This window comes from Lissotriton vulgaris, chromosome 4_1 (genome assembly GCF_964263255.1).
Source record: "Lissotriton vulgaris chromosome 4_1, aLisVul1.2, whole genome shotgun sequence".
Classification (NCBI taxonomy): domain Eukaryota; kingdom Metazoa; phylum Chordata; class Amphibia; order Caudata; family Salamandridae; genus Lissotriton; species Lissotriton vulgaris.
Window position 1 is genome coordinate 2,138,368,615 of NC_141691.1, and position 23,318 is coordinate 2,138,391,932.

The window sequence follows — 23,318 nt, forward strand, 5'->3', positions numbered from 1 at the left end:
CACAGACACCTATACTTCTTTTCTTTGCAGCGAGACGCATCACCAAGACATGTGAGCGCACGTGTACGGACAATACCACGAACACCAAGACCGTTACTTGCTGCGGAAGTAATTTCTGCAATGGAGCCACTACCATGAAGATCAGCTACCCTCTGCTCACCCTGGCAGCAGGGGTCAGTGTCTTCCTACTGAGAGCTGCTGTGTAAGGTAAGCAAAGGCACTGTCTGCTCACCTGTCACTGTCAGACTATATGTACATGCTGATTTTGGGGTGTCTCCTGTGGTATCACAGGAAGGGGCACACAACCAGAGGACGCCCCAGGCAGCAGGTGGACAGTGCCCCCTGGCTGAGAGATATGCTGTAAGGTAAGAAGTGGGGTCAAACCTGCACACCAGTCTCCACAAGACTCTGTGTACATGCTATTCAGGGGTGCTACCAGTGGGCATCAGAGACAAATGGTTCCCGCACTTTCTCAGAAGGGGCCAGTGCCTTCCTGCTGAACGCTGTTCTGTAAGATATATGGGGGTAACCTGTGCCCCAGTTACTGCCAGGCAGTGAGCAGGGATCAGTGTCCTACCACTCAGAGCTGTGTTTACTGTATACACATGTACAGCGCATCGTTTTTTAAAATGTATTCATTTGCAAAGTTTTATATAGCGCTGGCTAGACCCGGAGGTATCAGAGCGCTATACATGAGGATCATTGAATTACAGGTTACATAATTACATCAATTACAGGAGCCAAGTATAGACATAGAAAAATAAAAATGAGATTACACAATAATATGAGTTATTAACATGTAGCATAACAAGAAACACATCTTATGGGGAATAAAAGGGAGAGGGGGAATGGTAAACAGGGTTAAGGAGTGCAGATAGAGTCAGGCAGACAGGCAAAGGGGAAAAGTACTTCAGGGGGAAAAAAGCGGTCAAAGTGGGAGACAGACAAAACCGACCTGAGTATCATTGAAAGAATACGAAGGGAGGGAGTCACGGAGGGAGGAGGCGGGAGAGGAAAAAGAAACACAATGAAAAGACAAGGAAGACAATGTCCGATGTCCGGCTGGGTAGGTGAAGACCAAGGGGGGGAACCAGAGCCAAACTCCTCTATAGCTGTATAGGACAGCTCCACCGGGCATCAGCCTCGGTTGCTCAGGCTCCACGGTAAATACAGACAGTTATGGTTTCCTCCCAGAGTGCATTGTTATAGTTCCATCAAAAGCACCGGTCCAGGTGTTACTGGGGAGCGCCACATGCCTCGTCCTCCAGCTCGCTCCCAAGTCAAGAGTGGTGGGAGAAGAGGTGGAAGGGACGGTTCCAAAGTCTGCAGATCTTCCCCATTTCCAGCAGCAGTAGTGAATGTTGGGCATTTGTGCAGGGTGCCAGTGGCAGTGGGATCCTCTTGTGAGTGTGTCTCCCTTGCTGCTGTCGTCACTCTCGGGCAGGAAAACAAATACTGGATCCCTCGCCAACAAGGGGAAAAAAGAGTGCTTTTGTGGAAGGCCCACTTGTGGCGGTCATCTAAGGAACAGTCAGGCTGGTATGAATGTCCCTCACTGCTGTAGGGGAAATTGACAGTTGGGTCGCTAGTTCAGTTGCCTGGGATTCTGCTGTCCCAACACAGCAAATGTTGGTGGTAATGCTATTGCCAGTAAAGTACAGCATTAACATGTGCTTGGCACCATTTTCTTCATAGATCCTACAGGTGCTGCTACACTCGTGGACTAAAGTGAGTGAGTGAGCAGTTATAATGGGTCAAGGGGCGAAACAGAATGAAGAAGCGCTTGCAAACTTAGAGTTCCGCATTACTCGGGAAACAAATATTGGAGCGAGATGTGTGTAGACGAGGTTCGAGGGATATTGCAGCCGCCATTTTAAAGTCAGGCAGATACAAGCAGTTTCTCAAGAGCGAACGCCATGAAGGGTGAATAAAGCGCAACAGTTTGAACATAAAGGGCAGCTTGAGCAGAGGATCACAAATGGCTTTCTTCACAAGAATCAGCTGTTCGGTGAAGGAAACAGATGAACCTCTAGGATGGAGGTGCTGTGATCGGGAGCGTCTGCCATTTTGGAGCCAATCCAATGTTCCACTATGGTAAATGTTGGCTCCAAATTAACTCGAAATTATGCTCGTTGTTACATCGCATGCCATTACAACGTAGGTCATTACAATGACTTGCTGTAGGGGGTAGAAGGTGTTGGATATGTTGGATTTTCAATCTAACACCTTCTCTACTGTTACACACACTGGAGTTTGAATAGTAACTTATATTATTCCAAACTCAGCGCCCCTCGCCCTACAGCATAAATAAATAAATAAATCTTTCTTTATTCAGTTGAAAGAACCATAAAAGATAACATCAAATCATCAAAACAGATAAAAACAAATGTTAAAATTCATATAGTATTAAGACAATAAATGGTTAAATTTTTTTATTGTTTTTATAAAATAATGTTCCTCGTCAAAACAATAGTTTCGAGTCCATCCTTGGCTTTCCTGCATCTTACTACTGACTTGAGAAAGGAGCAAACGCTAAAAGAAACCTCAGGGCTACCAAGTTGCTGCAGGTACACCTCATAACATATCAACCATTTAAAATCCGTTTAAGGAACTATATAAAGTAATACCAATAAAATGGACAAAAGAATACAAAATTTATTCAGGATTGTGTAGTGGCCCCATCTTTTGGGCAAGCAGAAATACAGAACCCCACTGATATATCCCCGGAAGCACAGCAACCTCCATGCTGGTAACATTAGATTTACCCAGCCTTCCCAGTGGTATTCTGGGGAAATTCAGTAAAAATTAAAGTGGTGCAGAGCAAGGGGGGACAGACCCCTGCACAGTTGCCTTCCAGTACATAAAAGACTTCTGATGACTTCATATGCCTGATTACTTGAATGTGATGACTCCTAAAGCTGACAGACATCTTGGGCATTCGCCTCGACTGCCAGGACACCAGCAGATCTCTGGGCTACCAGGAAAACCACCAGATGTCTGGACTACCAAGAAACCACCAGATCTCAGGATTAAAGGACACCCCCAGGTCTATGGACCCCTAAGACACCGCCAGATCAAGAGATGATAGCATCTAGACTCAAGAACACACAGAGCAAGCAAAAAAACAGATGTGACATCATCGAGAGATGAGAGCATATAGACTCAAGATCATCAGAGCAAGCAAACAACCAGATGTAAGATCATCGAGAGATGAGATTATCTACCCTCAAGAGCACCAGAGCAAGCTAACACCAGATGTGACATCATCGAGAGATGAGAGCATATAGACTCAAGATCACCAGAGCAAGCTCACAACTAGATCTGACATCATTGATAGAGGAGAGCATCTAGACTCAAGAGCAACAGAGCAAGCTAACATCAGATGTGACATCATCGAGAGATGAGATCACCTAGATTCAAGAAAACACAGAGCAAGCTAACAACCGGATGTGACATCATCAAGAGATGAGAGCGTCTAGACTCAAGAGCACTAGTGCAAGCTAACAACCAGATGTGACATCATCAAGAGATATTGTCATCTAGACTAAAGAAAACACAGAGCAAGCAAAAAACCAGATGTGACGTCATCAAGAGAGAAGAGCATCCAGAATCAAGCCCCCCAGAGCAGGCAAAAAACCAGATGTGACATCATCGAGAGATGAGAGCATATAGACTCAAGATCACCAGAGCAAGCTAACAACTAGATGTGACATCATCGAAAGATGAGCGCATATAGACTCAAGATCACCAGAGCAAGCTAACAATCAGATGTGACATCATTGATAGAGTAGAGCATCTAGATCAAGAGCAACAGAGCAAGCTAACAATCAGATGTGACATCATCAAGAGATTAGATCACCTAGATTCAAGAAAACACAGAGCAAGCTAACAACCGGATGTGACATCATCAAGAGATGAGAGTGTCTAGACTCAAGAGCACTAGTGCAAGCTAACAACCAGATGTGACATCATCAAGAGTTATTGTCATCTAGACTCAAGAACACACAGAGCAGGGGGAGGAGCCAAGCTCGCGACCGTGATGGCCGCAATGTAGCTTGGCTCAGCTAGCCTTCATGCCAAACACATATATCCTGACACGCATCCTGCCCTGAGACGACATACTCGGGAAGACACGGAAAGATGAAGGAAAGCTTGTACCCACCACCTGTCCGGGGGGCTCCTGCGAGCAGCGGATCCGAAGTTACACCCCTGCTTGATCTGGGGCCTCCGCGGCATAGAGACCAGGGACTTGCCTGTGGAGGTCAGCCGGCGAGATTGTGTCGACGGCGGCACCTGGTGGAGAGGAGAGGTCGGCTGGGAGAGGCCGTGGTGCGGTTATGCCGATGGCAACGGATCGGGCCCGGTCCAGCGGCCGGAGGGCCCCGTGGTGAGGTGCGGCACGCCGTGGTTGGGGGAAGACCATGTAGGAGGCTCCCCCCTTTGTTGCCTTGTCTGGCCATCTTGAAGCCCTGCGCCCGGAGTCGGCGTGCGGCGCCCGTGGGGCCGTGGCGCTGGCGGTCCCCCTTTGGGTGGCTCTCCTTTCTGCACCCAAATTGTCACTCCTGGGGCTCGAGGGGGCTCCCGCGGTGGCCTTGCTTGAGAGCCCGCTCCAGAATTTGAGGTGCACGGGGATGGACGCGGCTGGATCTGCAAGATGGCGGCCGGCGCCCTGAGTCACGGACTGAACCAGGGCGGCGAATTTGTGTCGCTGAAGTGTAAGGGGGTCTGGTCGTGTGAGCGGGAGCCCATGCTTGGTGATGTTCTTGATGCCTTAAAGACTTTACGCGTGACCCTGGCCCTCGACGCCCTTGTGCTGGAGAGAAGGACGGCCGCCATTGCTGTTGGGCCGTCCCTCATGGACGCGGCTCGACTCCAAGTGTGTGCTGTTTCGTCCCCCTCTGTTGCCGTGAGGAGTGCTGTCACTGTGCATCAGCAAGATTATACACCAGCGGCCCCGGATCCCTGGGTCGCCTTGATCGTGGCGGGCAGGGGCGTGGGCACCGCATCGGAGCCCGTTCCTGCTTGACTGATCGGGGAACAACGTAGATTGCCGATTCGACCTTGACCGGCGAGACCTCAGTGTAATCCTGCGGGGACGACTCTACTTTCCTGGGCGGTGAGACTGTACCCACACTGTTTGTTGTTCCCGTTGTCGTTGCTGAAACGTCTAGACTGCCGCAAAAAGTTCTTGCTTGGCCGCTGGTTGCTGGAGTCCTCTGGTTTGCTCCCATGGTCTGTCCTGCTTCGGCCATACGGCCTCTCCGCTTTGATTTGTTTGCTGCCCACTACTCTACCACGTGTGGTAGCAATGGCTAGGAAAGGACAGGGGTGAGCCGGTTCTGGACCCGGAGGACTAATGTTTGGTGGATGGAGATGAGGAGTGCCCTCAACCATGATACTATGGACGATTCCTTCGAAGGTTTATGATACCGGAGACTATGTTGATTTCGTTTTGATGTTGCATTAATGTGTGTGATGGCGGGGGGTAGGGGCCGAATGGTTCGATTGATGGCTCTCCTCTCCCCTGGTTCTTTTTCCTTGTCTCTTTTGTTTCCTTTCCCTCTCTCTAACTTCTCCTGTATCTCGGGTCTCTTATTTAGGGCGACAGGCACGCTGCTGGGGGGGTAGGCCGTAGCCTTCTGCAGGGGTGCAGGGTGGGGTGGGTGGGTCGGGGTCTTTTTCTGACCGTTTTTTAGTTTCTACGGCTCTTTTGTGTCCCTTTCTTAGGACGCCGTGGCTGTGCGTGTTTCCCACGGTGTGATTGCTTGTGGGGGGGGGGGGGTGAGGTATTCTTACTTTATACGATATTGATTGTACAGATATCCTGACTTGAACGCCCCACCCCCAATAACGAGGTCCCCAGTCACTTTGCTCGCCCTTATCGCTGTGGGGGCGCGTACAGCAGCACGGCTAACAGCCAGATGTGAAATCACCGAGAGATGAGAGCATCTAGACTCAAGAGCACCAGAGCAAGCTACCAACCGGATGTGACATCATCGAGAGATGTGAGCATCTATACTCAAGAGCAACAAAGCAAGCTAACAATTAGGTGTGACATCAAGGACAGATGAGATCATCTAGACTCAAGAACATACAGAGCAAGCTAACAACCTGATGTGACATAATCGAGAGATGAGAGCATCTAGACTCAAGAGCACCAGGGCACGCTAATAACCAGATGTGACATCATCAAGAGATGAGAACATCTAGACTCAAGTGCACCAGAGCAAGCGAAAAACCAGATGTGACATCATCGAGAGATGAGAGCATATAGACTCAAAATCACCAGAGCAAGCTCACAACCAGATGTGACATCATCGAGAGATGAGAGCAAATAGACTCAAGATCACCAGAGCAAGCTAACAACCAGATGTGACATCATCGAGAGATGAGATCACCTAGATTCAAGAAAACTCAGAGCAAGCTAACAACCGGATGTGACATCATCAAGAGATGAGAGCATGTAGACTCAAGAGAACCAGCGCAAGCTAACAACCAGATGTGACATCATTAAGAGATATTGTCATATAGACTCAAGAAAACACCGAGCAAGCTAACAAACAAATGTGACATCATCAAGAAATGATAGCATCTAGACTCAAGATCACCAGAGCAAGCAAACAATCAGATGTAAGATCATCGAGAGATGAGATTATCTACCCTCATAAGCACCAGAGCAAGCTAACACCAGATGTGACATCATCAAGAGATATTGTCATCTAGACTCAAGAACACACAGAGCAAGCTAACAAACAAATGTGACATCATCGAGAAATTATAGCAACTCGACTCAAGAATCCACGGAGGAAGCGAACAACCAGATGTGACATCATCAAGAGATGAGAACATCTAGGCTCAAGAGCACCAGAGCAAGCTAACAACCGGATGTGACATCATCGAGAGAGGAGAGCATCTAGACTCAAGAGCACCAGAGCAAGCTAACATCCGGATGTCACATCATCGAGCGATGAGAGCATCTAGACTCAAGAGCAACAGAGAAAGCGAACAACCAGATGTGACATCATCGAGCGATGAGAGTGTATAGACTCAAGAGCAACAGATCAAGCTAACAACCAGACATACCATCATCAAGAGATGAGAGCATCTAGACTCAAGAGCACCAGAGCAAGCTAACAACCACATGTGACATCACCAAGAGATTAGAGCCTCTAGACTCAAGGGCACCAGAGCAAGCTAACAACCAGATGTGACATCATCGAGAGATGAGAGCATCTATACTCTAGAGCAACAGAGCAAGCTAACAATCAGATGTGACATCATCGACAGATGAGATCATCTAGACTCAAGAACACACAGAGCAAGCTAACAATCAGATGTGACATTATCGAGAGATGAGAGCATCTAGACTCAAGAGCACCAGGGCACGCTAACAACCAGATGTGACATCATCAAGAGATGATGTCATCTAGAATCAAGAACACATAGAACACGCTAACAACAAGATATAACATCATTGAGAGATGAGAGCATCTAGACTCAAGCGCACCAGAGCAAGCAAAAAGCCAGATGTGACATCATCAAGAGATGAGAGCATATAGACTCAAGATCACCAGAGCAAGCTAACAACCAGATGTGACATCATTGATAAAGGAGCGTATTTTTTAAATTATTTTTTCACAAAAACAATATCTTGACAAAGTCAAAGAAAGAATGAGAATTCAAGACCCCCCTCCCTCCCCCCACCCTACACATCCATTAAGAACCAGTGGCACAAGTACCTAAAGACAACAAAGGGAAGCCAAAATAAAGAATATAGTAACAGAGAAGATGTACATAATTGATAGAAGGTATTGTGGGATTCTTGTGACCCTACTATGTCTCTTGGTCCCACTGCCCTTGTTGCTCAATCCACTTGGTGAATGCCCCCCATACCTCAAGCCCAATCCTCCTTTTTCTTCCTCCTTTCTTGGAATATACAGATTTTTCTAGATGATATATAGCAACTAATCTGGCCAACCATTGTGCGTAGGAGGGAGACCCAGAATCTAGCCATCCGGAGGAGACTCAGATCCTCCAAACTGCCATTGCTATAAAAATCAACCCTTCCTCCTTTATTCTTGGAGAGTCAGATTGTGTTCCCAGAAGAATGGTTGTAGGGTTTAAGAGGATAGGTTGGTTTGTTATTTCACAAAGTAAGTTCTGTATTCTGAGTTGGGTGGAGTCAATAGTTGGGCATGGTGAAAATATGTGTATCGAATCCGCCCCTACCTCATAACAACGAGGGCATAATGTGCCTCTCCCGGATCCCCATTTGATGGTTTTGCTAGGAGTCATATAAAGAAAAAATATAGTTTTAAAATGTTGTACCTGTAATTTGGCAGAAATTAGGATTTGTTGTGATAACCGCAAGGAGTTGTAAAAAACACTTTTGAGGGGAATCAAGTTTAGTATGCCACTTAGTAACAATAGATTCTAAGTCGTCTGGGGTTTCCTTATTTAATATTTGATAGATAACTGCAATGCGAGGAGTAGTGTTCTTACGGAGAGTGTTTATAAGTTCAACCTCAGAAAATCCACTGACTCCTCCCACTTTCCTAGAGAGGTAGTCATGAATGGCCATGTATTTAAATAGATCTTGACTCTTTAGTTTGAATTTGGTCTGTAACGTCGAGAAGGGTTTGATCCCCCTAACTGTTATGAGGTCCCCTAATTTTAATATCCCTGCTCTATACCATTCAGACATGTAGGATGACCTAAATATAGCCTGTAAGTTGTTGTTGTTGGTTATAGGGGAGTAGAAGTTAAATCTTCAATTCCCAGGATTCTCCGGACATGGCGAAAAACTTTATGGAAGTTCATTAGCGTCTTAAATTTTACTCGATTGTAGTATCCATAAGTTGTTTCACGGATTAAGCAGCCCCAGTGTTGATCCCCTAGTAAGGACCGATAGGGTGAGGGTAAAGACGGGTGTTGGACTTGGCCCTTCTGGCAGGTTCACCCCTGAACTTTTAGCCTAGTGACTTCCGGTCTTTGCGCACTTTGACACTGTGGCGCAGTGTAAAGTGCGTGCTCTCCCTGAGTGCGTGTGTGAGATTGGCCTGCTCTCCCATAGGAATGCAGGGGGAATGTCTGTGTCCCTGGTAGTTCCTGATGCGTGAGGTGTGCATGGTCAAGTTTGGTATGTGCAAACTCATGTGACTAAATGCTTCGCAACGATGTATGTGGCATGGTTGTGTCTTGTGCGGAAGTGCTACTTCTAGACATGGCTGTGTATGTGCTGTGAAGGTGCTGGCGTGCGATTGGCTGGAGCTGGCTGGGATGCCAGGCTCCAGGAAGTCTGTGTGGGTCTGCCCCGGTGGTGAATGGAGAGATTAGCATGCTGATGTGAGGGAGGGGCTGCACCTGTGTCCTGAATGAGGCTGGGTTTCCCCCACACAATGCTGGCTCCGCCCCCTGTGGTGCGACTGATGACCCTAGCCTACCTGATGAATGAAAAGGGTGGTTGAGCCATCCACAGTGCTCACAGACCAGCTGCGACTGGTTCTGTCCCCACCCTGCACCTACAGACAAAAGAGAAAGGTGTATAAAAGAGGGGCTGTGACCCCATGAAAATGTTCTTGTTCTCAACTTGAATCTGACCTGGGGCATGCTGCGCTTTGGGCCCAGGGGAAGGCTTGCCTCCCCTGGGCTCTGCCCAGCCCCTGGACTCCTAAAGGACTTTTGCTGGACCTTTGTTTGCCATAGCGCTTGGGAGCGCTGTATTTACCCTCCAAGCGCCTGAAAGTCCTTTCTTTCCCCTCCTAGCGCAAGGAGCCCTTTACTTGCCTTATAGCGCATGGGAGCGCTTTATTCTGCCTCTAGCGCTTGAAAGCGTTGTGTTGTTCCCTAGCGCTCGGAGCGCTTTATTTTGCTTTGCAGGTGCCACCCTGCTTATGGCTGCCCTAGCGAGTGCCCACCTCGCCTCTATGTTTAGTTTTCACTTCGAGGGTGCCACCCCTCAGTTATGCCCAAGTGTTCACCGCCGCGGCCCGAGCGCCGCAAAACAGGAAGCCAGGCACTACGGTGCCTGACGCGGGGCGGGACTTCCGGTTTTGGAGGGAAGTCCCGCCCGCCGCCGCGCCACGATTGGCTGCCGCTGAAGCTGGGAAAGGGAAAGAAGAAAATCCGGCCCAGTCGTGGCCTCCCGCGGCCCGGGGCTCCCAGGAGTGAGGGAGGGCCCCGGGGCCACCAGCAATGCCCGCCACCAGAGAGGAGCCGCCACAGACCCGGTGAGTGGAGGGCCCTGTGCTACAATGGGAAGAGGGGGAGGCGTCGGGGCACATTGCCGGTGCCCCCCCCCCGCTGGTGCATTGTGGTTTCGAGCCCCGAGGCTCGTGGGGCCAAGTTCGAGTTAGGGAGGGGGATCCCACCACGCCGCAGTTGCTGCCGGAGCCTGTTGAGGCTTCCCGATCCCAGGTGGCATTTGTTTGTTGAGCCCCGAGAGGCTCAGAGCGCACCATTGCCCTCAGGAGTCCCCAGGAGGGGGACCAGCTAACGCCTCCAGAGTTGTTCGTGAGCCCCGAGGCTCTGACAAGGCCACAATCTGTTTCGAGCCTGAGAAAGGCTCAAGGGGGCATTTTTGATTTACTGAGAGCCCACGAGTGGCTCAGGCGCCACAAGCATCTTTGAGAGCCCAGAGAGGCTCAGGGGCCATTTGTTTATGCAGAGCCTGCGAGGCTCCCACGTTGGCCCATCCCTGCTTGCACCAGTTGCCCAGCACTTTGTGGGCAACTGCCACGTTTAGGCCCCTGACTTTGGACACAGGGCGTCCTAGCCCTAGAGAGGCCAGTTGGCCTAGGGACTGCCACAGGTGGTGGCTAATGTGATGTTTGCGCTATTGTGTTGTCCTGCACCGCTGAATGTGTTGTTGATGCATCATGTGCCTTGTTCCTTACACCGCTGAACGTGTGTTGATGCGTCATGTGTTCCTTACACCGCTGAATGTGTTGTTGATACATCATGTGTTTTGTCCCCAGGTCTATACCCCTAAATGTAAGGTGATATTTAGTTGGTTGTTCTTGCTAGTACAGGTGGTGCTAGTGAGATCCTGGTTCCCTGCGTGACCTGTTCCTAAGGTGGTTAGGATTGCGTAGGGAGTACTTACCTGATTACCAGTAGTTACTTGTTTTGTGCTACAGTGATTTTCTGTCAGTTCTAAGTGATATGCCAAGGGCTTGATACTGAGCTCGCCCCCTGACCAGAGTCCCAGGACCAGTGGACCCTATTGTGCCTGCCCTGACAAATTGCTGGGACTTGTCTGATCTCTCTTGGGCCCCTGGGGCCTCGCTGAAACGTGCCTCGCTCATTCCCCTCGGCAGCTCGTGCACGGCAGCCCGTCCAAGCCTCGAGCAGCACCGCTCTCCCCTGAGCCGCGCCGCTTCGCTGGGTCGCCTGCATCCTGCCTTCCCCTCCTCTTCTGAGCCGCACACATTGGTCGCCCCCAGAGAAACGCTTGTACCTTGCCGGTGGCCCGCTCAAGCCTCGAGCCGCACCACTCTCCCCTGAGTCGTGCCGCTTCGCTGGGCCGCCCGCTCAAGTTTACTAAGGAGGTCACTCGCATTATCCCTGCAACCAGGTCGGGAGGTACTGTCCGTTAGGCTCTATGTTTAAGTTCTAGGCCTACAAGTATTGTACAAAAAAGAAAGTTCCACAGCGGATCAAGCCACCAGCACCTCTATTTTCCAATGTCCCTCTGAATATTCAGTTTTAGTTGTGCTGAAAACCTCCAGGACCTGCTGCGGTTTGGTCCCACTGGAATTCCAGATGAAGACTTTAAAGAAAGAGTGGAGGCAGCACCAAACGTAAAGTAAAACAGGACCACGTTGTATCAAAAAGATATATATTTTCCTTTATTTTTTTCAATTTTTCAGACAGCCTTCTGAAAAATTGAAAAAAATAAAGGAAAATATATATCTTTTTGATACAACGTGGTCCTGTTTTACTTTACGTTTGGTGCTGCCTCCATTCTTTCTTTAAAGCCTACAAGTATTGTAGTCTAAGTTCTAAAAGTGCTGATTCCTGACAGTGGTCCAATTGGCCCTGTCTTGTACATATCCCCTGTAAATTCTGCCCGTGCCTCTGGCACATTGTAAAGTGTGTGTTTTTATCTAATGTGTTTTGGTGTAATACAAAGGCTATTTTCATATATAACCTTGTGTGGAGTTTCCTTTGTGGTGGGCCTTGGGTGTTGTTGCTGGGGTGCGTGCGCAAATACTTAACTCATATCGCCTCCAAGTTTAGCCTTGCTGCTCGCGCCACGTTAACTAGAGGGTGAGTAGGGGTTATCTTGGTGTGTAACTCCCTTGCCCTGACTTAGGAGTGGTGGTCTCTGACTGACTTTGGCGAAAGCCCTGGCCAGCCAGGGATCCCATTTCTAACAACGGTCCAGCTCCATAGGTGGATTCTCTTAGTAAAACTGAACTATATTGTAGGACTGCCGCCCAGTAGTATATGGTGATGTTGGGAAAAGCCCATCCCCCTCTGTCTTTCGGCAACGTAAGATGTTTTAGTGTACGTCTGGGCGGAGCATATGCCCAAATAAATTGGGTGAAGATTTGTTGAAATTTAAGAAGATCTTTTTTGCTGAACTCAAGGGGTATACAGCGAAAGAAATAACTTAGGAAAATTAGCCATTTTGATGACATTACACCTACCGACGAGCGATAGGTGTAAATTATCTGTTTGTTTTAATGCTTTTTTGTCTGGACACTACGAGGAGCCAAAATAGCTGTGACTATTTCCTCCAGCCTAGGTGAGAGCAGTATGCCCAGGTATTTGGCCTTTGGCACTACTCTTACGTCAGTCCAGATGATTCGATTATTTACTAGGATCTGAGTTTTATTCTTATTAAGGGCATAGCCAGACAGTCTCCGAAACTTGTGGGCCTCACCTTCTAGTGCCAGTATGGAATTGGCAGGATCTGGAGTGGCGATGGAAAAATCGTCAGCATAAGCCAAGATTTTACAGCTGTTTTGGAAATATGTTACTGGAGAGATGTTATGAGTTTTCTCTATTTGCTTGATGAGGGGATATAAATAGAGAGCGTACAGTAACGGAGAACAGGGGCAGCCCTGTCTGGTGCCTCGTAAGATTTTAAAGGGCTCAGTCAGCTGTCCATTTATGGTGACACTAGCAGTTGGATTGTAATAGAGTGCATGTATCGCCTGCACAAGCCTGCCCCCGAACCCCTTACTGTCCATTGCCCTCCAAAGGAATCACCATGAGACCCGATCAAAGGCCTTTTCGGCGTCAAGTAATATAAGTGACATCGGGTCTCCGGCTACTTGGGCAGCATCAAACAGAGTAATAACTCTCATGACGTGTTCGGTGGTCCCCTTCTTGGGTATGAAGCCGTGCAACAGAGCAAGCTAACAATCAGATGTGATATCATCGAGAGATGAGATCATCTAGATTCAAGAAAACGCAGAGCAAGCTAACAACCGGATGTGACATCATCAAGAGATGAGAGCATCTAGACTCAAGAGCACCAGTGCAAGCTAACAACCAGATGTGACATCATAAAGAGATATTGTTATCTAGACTCAAAAACACACAGAGCAAGCTAACAAACAAATGTGACATCATCGAGAAATGATAGCATCTAGACTCAAGAATCCACAGAGCAAGCGAACAACCAGATGTGACATCATCAAGAGATGAGAAAATCTAAGCTCAAGAGCACCAGAGCAAGCAAACACCCAGATGTGACATCATCGATAGATGAGAGCATCTAGACTCAAGAGCAACAGAGCAAGCTAACAACCTGATGTGACATCATCGAGAGATGAGAGAATCTAGACTCAAGAGCACCAGTGCAAGCTAACAACCAGATGTGACATCATCAAGAGATATTGTCATCTAGACTCAAGAACACACAGAGCAAGCTAACAACTGGATTTGACATCATCGAGAGATGAGAGCATCTAGACTCAAGAGCACCAGAGCTAGCGAACAACCAGATGTGACATCATCAAGCGATGAGAGCGTCTAGACTCAAGAGCAACAGATCAAGCTAACAACCAGACATAACATCATCGAGAGATGAGAGCATCTAGACTCAAGAGCACCAGAGCAAGCTAACAACTAAATTTGACATCACCAAGAGATGAGAGCGTCTAGACTCAAGTGCAACAGAGCAAGCTAACAATCAGATATGACATCATCGACAGATGAGATCATCTAGACTCAAGAGCACCAGGGCACGGTAACAACCAGATGTGACATCATCAAGAGATGATGTCATCTAGAATCAATAACACACAGGGCACGCTAACAACAAGATATAACATCATTGAGAGATGAGAGCATCTAGACTCAAGCGCACCAGAGCAAGCAAAAAAAAGATGTGACATCATCGAGAGATGAGAGCATATAGACTCAAGATCACCAGAACAAGCTAACAACCAGATGTGACATCATCGAGAGATGAGAGCATATAGACTCGAAGATCACCAGAGCAAGCTAACAACCGGATGTGACCTCATTGATAAAGGAGAGCATCTACAACCAAGTTCTCACGTGCTCGCCGCATGGATGCACATAGATGGTTTACCGTAGACCTAAAAAAACAAAAATTAGAACTGCGCCAATTGGAGAGAAAATGGAGACATGGGTACTCTGATGAAGACAGATCATTATATATAGCTGCCCGCAGAAAGTACAAAAACTCTATCTTATCTGCTAAGGCAGTCTTCTTCTCCGAAAAAATCTCAAACGCCCAAAATAAAGCCCGAGAAATCTTCAGGGTCGTAAACGACTTATGTAATGATGTTAGAACTTCCCCCTCTCAAGTTCCCACTCAAATGATGTGTGTTAGACGGGAAACCTGAGGGTCGGCCGAGCAAGGGGGAGAGACCTCCTGGCAAGGGTCCTCTCCTCAGATCGTACGGATGGGCAACCACCCCCCCACAGATGGACGCCACACAAAGATAGGTTCTCAACACTTTTATCAGTATTCTTAGGCAGGTTATCGTAACGATACTGAAATAACAGGATACTGGGATCCCTGCAATTCTAGTCTCTGTGGGAAAGGGGTAGCGGGACAGTCTCGGTACCGGTCTGGTACAGGGGTATCGGGCGGACAGCTCTCAATCCTCGAGCTGGAGGGTTCTCTGGTAGGGGCCGCGGCAGCGCCAGCAGGCTTTCAAGGATGGTGCACGAAGATAAGCTGCGGCAGCGCCAGCAGGCCTACAAGGATAGCTCACGAAGATGAGCCACGGCAGCGCCAGCAGGCCTTCAAGGATGGTTCACGACGATGATCCGCGGCAGCGCCAGCAGGCCTCCAAGGATGGTTCACGAAGATGAGCCGCGGCAGCGCCAGCAGGCCTTCAAGGATAGTTCACTAAGAGGAGCCGCGGCAGCGCCAGCAGGCCTCCAAGGATGAGTTTGTCTCGGTGTCTCTCGACTCCAGGATACAACTGGCTTCCTGCTCTGGAGCTTCCCCAGTTATAGGTCTGGTGCCCTTTGATGTCCGGACCCTCGCACTTGGAGGTCGGGGGGTCCGGGATGAGGGAGTCCAGACACCCAGCAGGGGGGGTGGAGCCAGCGCCCAGGGAGGCCGGGGGCGATCGAAACCAGGCGGATGGGAACCATCGACACTCCTTCTCCCATTGACTCGCCAAGTGGTCTCTTTATCCCCTGGGTGGATGGTGGTGCCTCGATGTCGGGGCTTGGCTGGGCCGGAGGCTGAGGTCGACCCAAGGCCACGAGGCCTGGTCGTGGAGAGTCCAAGATGGCGGGTGGGCCGGAGATGGTGGTCCGGGAAAAGGATCCGGGCCAGCCGAGAAGGTTGCAGATATGAGTTTGAGTTCCGTCGGGGAAGAGCTGGGGGCGGCCCGGAGGGGCGAAGGTGCGGCTCTTGTCCGGGGAACAGGGATAACGGTAGTCCGGGACCCGCCATGCAGGAGGGGTCGGACCACGCCACGAGGCCGGGTCCAACATTGTGCAATCAACTCAATGACTTTTTTAAGGATAAGATTGCCAATATAAAAAACAGTATTCAGCCCAGCCCGACAACCGCGGAAAGAATGGATATCTGTAGAAACCCCAACGAACTCGAAGCTATCCCTCCTATAGAACAACCGAGATTAGCAGAATTAATGAACCGAGTTTCGTCCGGGTCTCCTAATGACCCTTGCCCTCCGCACATACTAAAGGAAGTTTATTCGACATTACCCCAAGGAATACTTTCCCTTCTGAACGAGTCCCTATCACAGGGAATAGTCCCTAATTCGTTCAAAAATGCCACGTGGGTCCCATTAATAAAAAAACCCGGCGCCGACCCTTCCAACCTATCAAACTACCGACCCATATCACTTCTCCCTTTCGGTGCAAAGATCTTTGAAGCCCATGTGGCTAGCTGGTTTCTCGGGCTTCATAGAGACTTTCTAGAGCCCAATCAAGCCGGCTTTCGCCAGGCACACTCTACCGAGTCGGTGATCCTAGCGGTCCTGGACACAATGAGGTCTAATGCCGATAAGGGCATACATCAGGCCTTGGTGCTCCTAGACTTGTCAGCAGGGTTCGACACGGTGGATCATACTATCTTATTACACCGTGTCGTACAGGCCGGCCTGCGAGGCACGGCTTTCGGTTGGGTCAAGTCCTTTCTGAATGACCGATTTCAGGCTAACAAGCTTGAGAACTTTACGGCACCCAAACTCCCCACCACCTGCGGCGTCCCGCAGAGTTCATCATTGTCCCCCCTCTTGTTCAATCTGTACCTCAAACCGTTGCTGCACTCTTTAAAAAACAGGAAGGTTACGATTTACAACTATGCGGACGACCTGCAGCTCATATTTCCACTAAACTCCACAGACTCGGTCGAAGAATTTCAGGCCACTATGTTGCACATTCAAGGGTGGATGGAGATGAACCATCTAAAACTCAACCCCGGAAAGACTGAGCTGGTACTCCCGGGTAAAAGTGCAACCAGCTGGGGCCCTCATTTTTGGCCGCCCTCAATGGAATCTCCCCCGCCTCCCTCTCCATCGGTAAAAAGTCTCGGGATCACCCTTAACACCGATCTCTCATTAAAAAGTCAGGTGGGAACTGTGATCTCCTCATTCTTCTTCCAGCTACGGAAGATTAAGAAAATTGCTTATCTGCTCACGCATTCCGCCCTCATCCAGGTGGTAATTGCCTTGGTCCTCTCCCGCTTAGATTTCTCCAAATCCATTTATCTGAGCATCCCCTTGGCTCTTTCCAATCGCTTGCAGATTGTGCAAAATCAAGAGGCCAGACTAATATTTAAATGCAATGGCAGGAGCTCGGCGAAACCACTGCTGGCCACCCTTCATTGGCTACCTATAGCCCAACGGGTAACCTTCAAGATAGGCTGCCTGGCCTTTAAGGCTCTTCATGGAAAAAGCCCCAAGTTCATAAACCTTCTCATAAACAAACATGAACCGACTCGTAATCTCCGCTCTGCACACTTGTCCCTCCTCACCTTGCCCCTCTTTAAAAAGAAACGCCTTGGCGGATGCCGATTTGCTTATTTGGCCCCAAAGATCTGGAATTCGCTTCCCCTATCACTTTGGAGTTGCACTAATCTAATGGAATTCAGGGGTGCACTGAAGACCTGGTTATTCAGACAAGCACACGGTTAGGATACAGCTCACCATCTCTCCTCTTCTCTAGCGCCATGAAACCTCTGGGTGCCCGTGCGCTATACAAATCACGAATAACATAACATAACATAACATAACATCTAGACTCAAGAGCACCAGAGCAAGCGAACAACCAAATGTGACATCATCAAGAGATGAGAGCATCTAGACTCAAGAGCACCAGAGCAAGCGAACAACCAGATGTGACATCATCGAGCGATGGGAGCGTCTACACTCAAGAGCAACAGAGCAAGCTAACAACCAAATATGGCATCAACAAGAGATGAGACCGTTGAGACTCAAGAACACCAGAGCAAGCTAACAACAAAGTATGCCATCAACCGGAGATGAGAGCGTCTAGAAAGAAGAGTACCCAGAGCAAGCGAACAACCAGATGTGACATCATCGAGAGATGAGTGCATCTAGACTCAAGAACAACCATACATAACATCATCGAGCGATGAGAGCATCTAGACTCAAGAGAAACAGAGCAAGCTAACAACCAGACATAACATAATCGAGAAATTAGAGCATCTAGACTCAAGAACAACAGACCAAGCTAACGCCCAGACATAACATCATTGAGAGACAAGAGTATCTAGACTCAAGAGCAACAGAGCAAGCAAACAACCAGATGTGACATCATCGAGAGATGAGTGCATCTAGACTCAAGAACAACCATACATAACATCATCGAGAGATGAGTGCATCTAGACTCAAGAACAACAGAGAAAGCTAACAACCAGGAGCAACAGAGCAGGCTAACAATAAGCTGTGATATCATCGAGAGATGAGAGATTCCAGAGCAAGTGAGCATCCAGACAGGACAGGCACTAGAGCAAAGGAGTATTCGGGCAGGACAGCATCCAGGCGTGATGATATGTAAACAGGTGCCAATCAATCAAGATATCACACATCAGACCAAGGTATCAAACCTACAAGACAGTATCCTGACCAAGGTATCACACATGTAGACCAAGTTATGACACATACAAGATATATCACCCAGAACAAGGTTTCACTCATACAACCAAGGTATCACACATATAAGATTGCATCCAGACCAAAGTATCACAAATACACAATAGCACCAAGACCAAGGTTTGGGAGAAGAGATCACCTCATATACTACCTCAAAGTCCCCCCTCTTCACACCTCAACCTCCGGCAGAGCCCTCACCTCATTGCAGCCACAGACTCTCTTGTAGACGTTTTCCCAACTAACCTTTTCTTATTAAAACATCTGCAGAGACCCCAATGCAAGGGTCCCAGGTCAGAGCCAGAGCTGGGGCCTATCCTGGCACCTATCCTGACAGGTATTACTTTTCACTCAACCACCATCATTATTGCGAAGTATAAGCATTGGTAAATTCTTAAATTGCAAATGGTCGGATTCAGAGCTCACCTTTCACTTTCAATCAAGGCCCCTGATCATCTCCTCCTGGGAGTTTGAGGTGTGGCTAGAAGCAGACGTGGCGCAGCTCCGCTGGAATAACCTGGATTGGGTCTGAACTAAGGAGGTCTGTGACATAAGGATAGTTACCGCCAACTCGTTGGAAGGTGGACAAGAATCTAGTAACAGATCAAGACCTAGGTGATGTAAGGGGACTACTTAGGCAGACTGATAATGGGTTTACATGCTATTCACATCCACACAAGAAGCTGGTCAGGTTGGATTACTTTTTCGCACCAGAGAGTATATTGGAAAAGGCAACGATTGCAATCTATCCCAGGATCACATCTGATCATTCTCCCATTGTTATGGAAATACAGGGGAGTACTAAGATCATTAAAAGTTCCAACTTTTCGTATGATCGAAAGCTGGGTCTTCATAAGGAATTTAAAGAATATATGAAAAGTTGGATTACGTCCTTTTTTAGTTATAACAAGGGGACTGCTAATGTAGGCACAGTTTGGGATACATTTAAAGTGGGATTCAGGGGTGAGTGTATTAGCTTTTCGATCTGGCAGCAAAAAAACATTTAAAAAAGAGTTTGACAAACTGTATGATCAGTTAGCTCAGGCTGAGACTTTATTAACGAGGGATGTAGTCAGTGGTAAGAAAGATCTATGGGAGGCTGAGAATAAGGTAGCAAAGGCTAGAGCTAACATTCTTGGATTTTGGAGCAAAGAGATTGCAAGGACATTTTTAACAGCTAAAATGCAAAGCTATGAGTTTGGGGAAAAAATTGGGAGAAGACTTGCGGTCAGACTGCGGATGAAGGAATCAGCCAGGAATATTCATGCAATATGGGGCAGCCAGGGGGTCTCTCATTCGGAGCCTCAACAGATTCTTAATATATTTCAGAAGTTCTATTCTGATTTATATACTCAGGAATGTGGGTCTGCTGAGGCCAACAAATGGAGTGAAAGGCTGGAAGTGGGTCTGAAAGTTCTAGACCCAATGATTGCTGATCAATTGGACCTACCGATAACGATGTCTGAGCTAGAATTGGCAGTAAAGAGCCTGGCAATAGGTAAGGCGGCAGGGCCTGACAGAATTCCTGCTGAAGTTTACAAACAGTTTTTTAATAAAATCAAAGAAGAATTGCTGGGTGTATTGCAGATGGCACAGCAGGGAAGCCCTCCTAGCACTTGGTTGGAAGCGACCATTGCGGTATTCTGTAAGAAAGGCAAAGCCCCGGATTTGCTGGGTCATTATCGGCCTATATCCTTATTAAACGCCGATAATAAAATTTACTCAAAGATTTTGGCTAATCGCTTGTCTGAAGTCATAACACCTTTAGTTTCTCGGCAACAGCACGGCTTTATACCAAAAAGGGGTATGGTAGAACATATAAACAAAGTCATCACGCTATTTGACATCGCGGCTGTGAATAATAGGGAACTTGCGCTTTTTCTGCTGGATGCAGAAAAAGCGTTTGATCGGGTGCATTGGGGCTATTTATGGAGGCTCATGGCTAAAATGGGATTTGGTCAGAAATTTATGATTTCAATTAAATCTCTTTACTCTATTCCAAAGGCCAGGATATCAGCTATGGGCTTACTTTCAGATTCTTTAAACATTACTAGAGGGACCCGCCAAGGATGTCCATGCTCTCCGTTATTGTTTGCTTTGTATATTAATCCCTTCATAGAACAATTAAATCAAAATATTCTTATCCCCTCGTTTTTTGTTTCTGAATATGTCTTTTCTGTATTCGCATATGCGGATGATATCGCTGTGGTAACAGATAACCCAGGAACTACCATTGTAGAAATTGAGAGGCTTGCAAGGGAGTTTGGAAGCGTAACGGGGTACAAATTTAACGAATCAAAGACTCAGATTCTTTGTTCAGAGGCTTTAAAATGGGAAGAGGAAAGAGTGGTTAAAGAAGTTATTTATCTGGGGATTTTGATTAAAGCCGATATGATGAAATTGGTTGACTCCAATTGGAATGATGTGTTTGCAAAAATCATGGGTTCTTTGGAGATGTGGGAACGATTATACTATCATTGGGCGCACTAATATTATAAAAATGAATGTCTTGCCAAAAGTCTTATATTTGTTTAGGTCAATACTTTTGGAATTCCACAAACGTAGGATACAGGCTTTGCAATCCTTATGTGGGGAATGTATCTGGAGTCCTGGAAAGCCAAGGCGGGCTATGAAGTATATGATGTTACCTACTGAGAGGAGGGGGGGGGGGGCTAGGGCTTCCGGACTTTTTTCAGTATTATGTAGTTTGCTTTCTTTTGAAAATGAGGATATTAATAACAGGGGGAGCAACTGAGCATATGTGCAATTATCCATCAATTTTTTAAATCTTGTTTGGGCCCTGCGCGAAGCAGAGCCTGTGTATTGAAATTGATGGCAGTTATTATAAGCGCCCTCGATTTAAGGTGTTATTGGGTGCTTATAAAGTTTGGAGATGGCTTGGAAGAACAATGGCTATTGAGAAGTTTTCGTATTATACACCTTTCAGAGCACTGATGATACTGCCCATGATATTTTCGGACGGAATGTCACAAAGCTGGCAGAAGAAACGGGTGAGATGGCTGGGCGATATTTGCTCGGAAGACGGCTCATGTAAATCCTTTGAGGAGCTAAGAGAACAGTTTTTTCTCCCCAGATCTTATTTTTTAAAATTTTTGCAAATACGGGATTTTCTTTTAAAGCAGAAGCTAAGCTTACAAAGGAATCAAGTTATAGAAGGGATTGATAAGCAGGTGAAAATAGGGTCCTTGTATCAAATATTATTAGGGGGGAAAATAGATGATCTTGAGAAAGTGAGGGCAAAGTGGTCTGGTAACTTAGGAGATTTGGAAATAGTGGTTGAGGATCTTCTTCTATTATCAAAAGAGGCACTAATGTCTGCTAATTTAAAAGCCCAATTTTTTAAAACCTTGTTTGATTTATATTACACTCCTGCACGTATGGCTAAATGGGGTGAGGGATTTGATGGCAAATGCTTTCGGTGCAAAGCTGATCATGCTGATAGTACCCATATTTTTTTCTCTTGCCCTAGGTTATATGATTTTATAGGAGGAATTGAAAAATGAATTTCTTTAGTTCTTAACATTCCAGTAACAATAACCCCGCTATGTTGCTTTTGGGTAAAATTCCTATAAATAGTCCTTCTGAGAGACTATATCCTTATCGCCATTTAATTTTTTTTCAATGACAGTGGCACGATTACGTATTGCTACTGAGTGGCTTCAGGAAAAGCCGCCGCTATATCAACAATGGCGATCTCGAATGTATAATTTATATAAATTGGATTGGGGGCTTTTCTCAATTAGTGGATCAAGGAGGAAAAAGAGAATGGGCTTAAAAATCTGGGGTGCTTTCTCTGATTATTATGAGGATTAAGAATGTATATAAACATGAAATGTATTTTGTTAATAATGGATTTATATGGACTTTCAACTATTATTTATTTGCCAGATGTACAGCTCTGATAACCCCTTCTTTTGATGAATTATGCATTATTGTAAATTCTGCAGATATAAGGTTTTGTACTTTTTTTTTGCTGTACTCATGTATACCTGTGAACTTAATAAAAAAATAAAAGAAGGTGGACAAGACCCAAGGTAGCCTGTACCATAAGTGCTGGATGTCAGCAGTTCATCTGACAAGAGAGACATGTCCACTATAGCTTTTCATAAAATGCAAAAATAAAAGAAATCAGAGAAACCTAAGGATGCTGGTCAAAACATGTATATGGTGCTCGTTTCAACTTCTGAGAAGAATGAAATTGTTGCAGTATGAAACATACATTGAATGTTCTTGTCTTATGTCTATCCAGCAGGAGTAGAGGTGGTTGCAGCCTGCTCATCACTCCCAGTCAGCTGCGCACGCCATACTGAACATACTGAAGCCACATGAAAGAGGGAGCTATTGACAGCAGCTGCAATCAGAAGACAGATGGAGGCCTAAACTCCTTCGGCAGATCCGTACATTGAATCAATAAAAGCAAACTCTGACACCCACCAAATCGGTAAATGATGAATAAAGATGAATAAAGGTGACTATGTGGTTGAGTGATTACTTCTGTCTCCACTTTGGTCTTCCTAAGCTCCAAAGACTGCAATCTCCACTGATGACGGTTAATGATCCAGAAACATGTGTCTAGAGATCAGCACTATCTGCGCCAACTGTGGCGAAACACTCGAACACTCTTAAAGCAAGCAAGGAACTGAAAATGCATTTACCACAATGCCAGGGGCGAACTTAGCTGGGAGGTGAAGCGGTGTGCTCCCACCCCTGTTC

At 47.1% G+C, this 23,318-nt stretch overlaps 1 protein-coding gene across 2 annotated transcripts in view; it reads left to right on the forward strand.

Moving 5' to 3' along the window:
- The window catches only part of LOC147725241 (uncharacterized), a 140,257-nt gene extending 117,180 nt beyond the window's left edge, over nt 1-23,077 (forward strand). The window contains exons 3-4 of one of the 2 annotated variants that reach the window (XM_086967147.1): nt 31-207; nt 22,855-23,077. In XM_086967147.1, coding sequence (XP_086823273.1) covers nt 31-206 — 176 coding nt within the window. In that variant the 3' untranslated portion in view covers nt 207; nt 22,855-23,077. The remainder of the gene's footprint in view (nt 1-30; nt 208-22,854) is intronic. The other variant, XM_086967148.1, reaches the window with a different exon arrangement.
- Nucleotides 23,078-23,318: the final 241 nt, after the last annotated feature.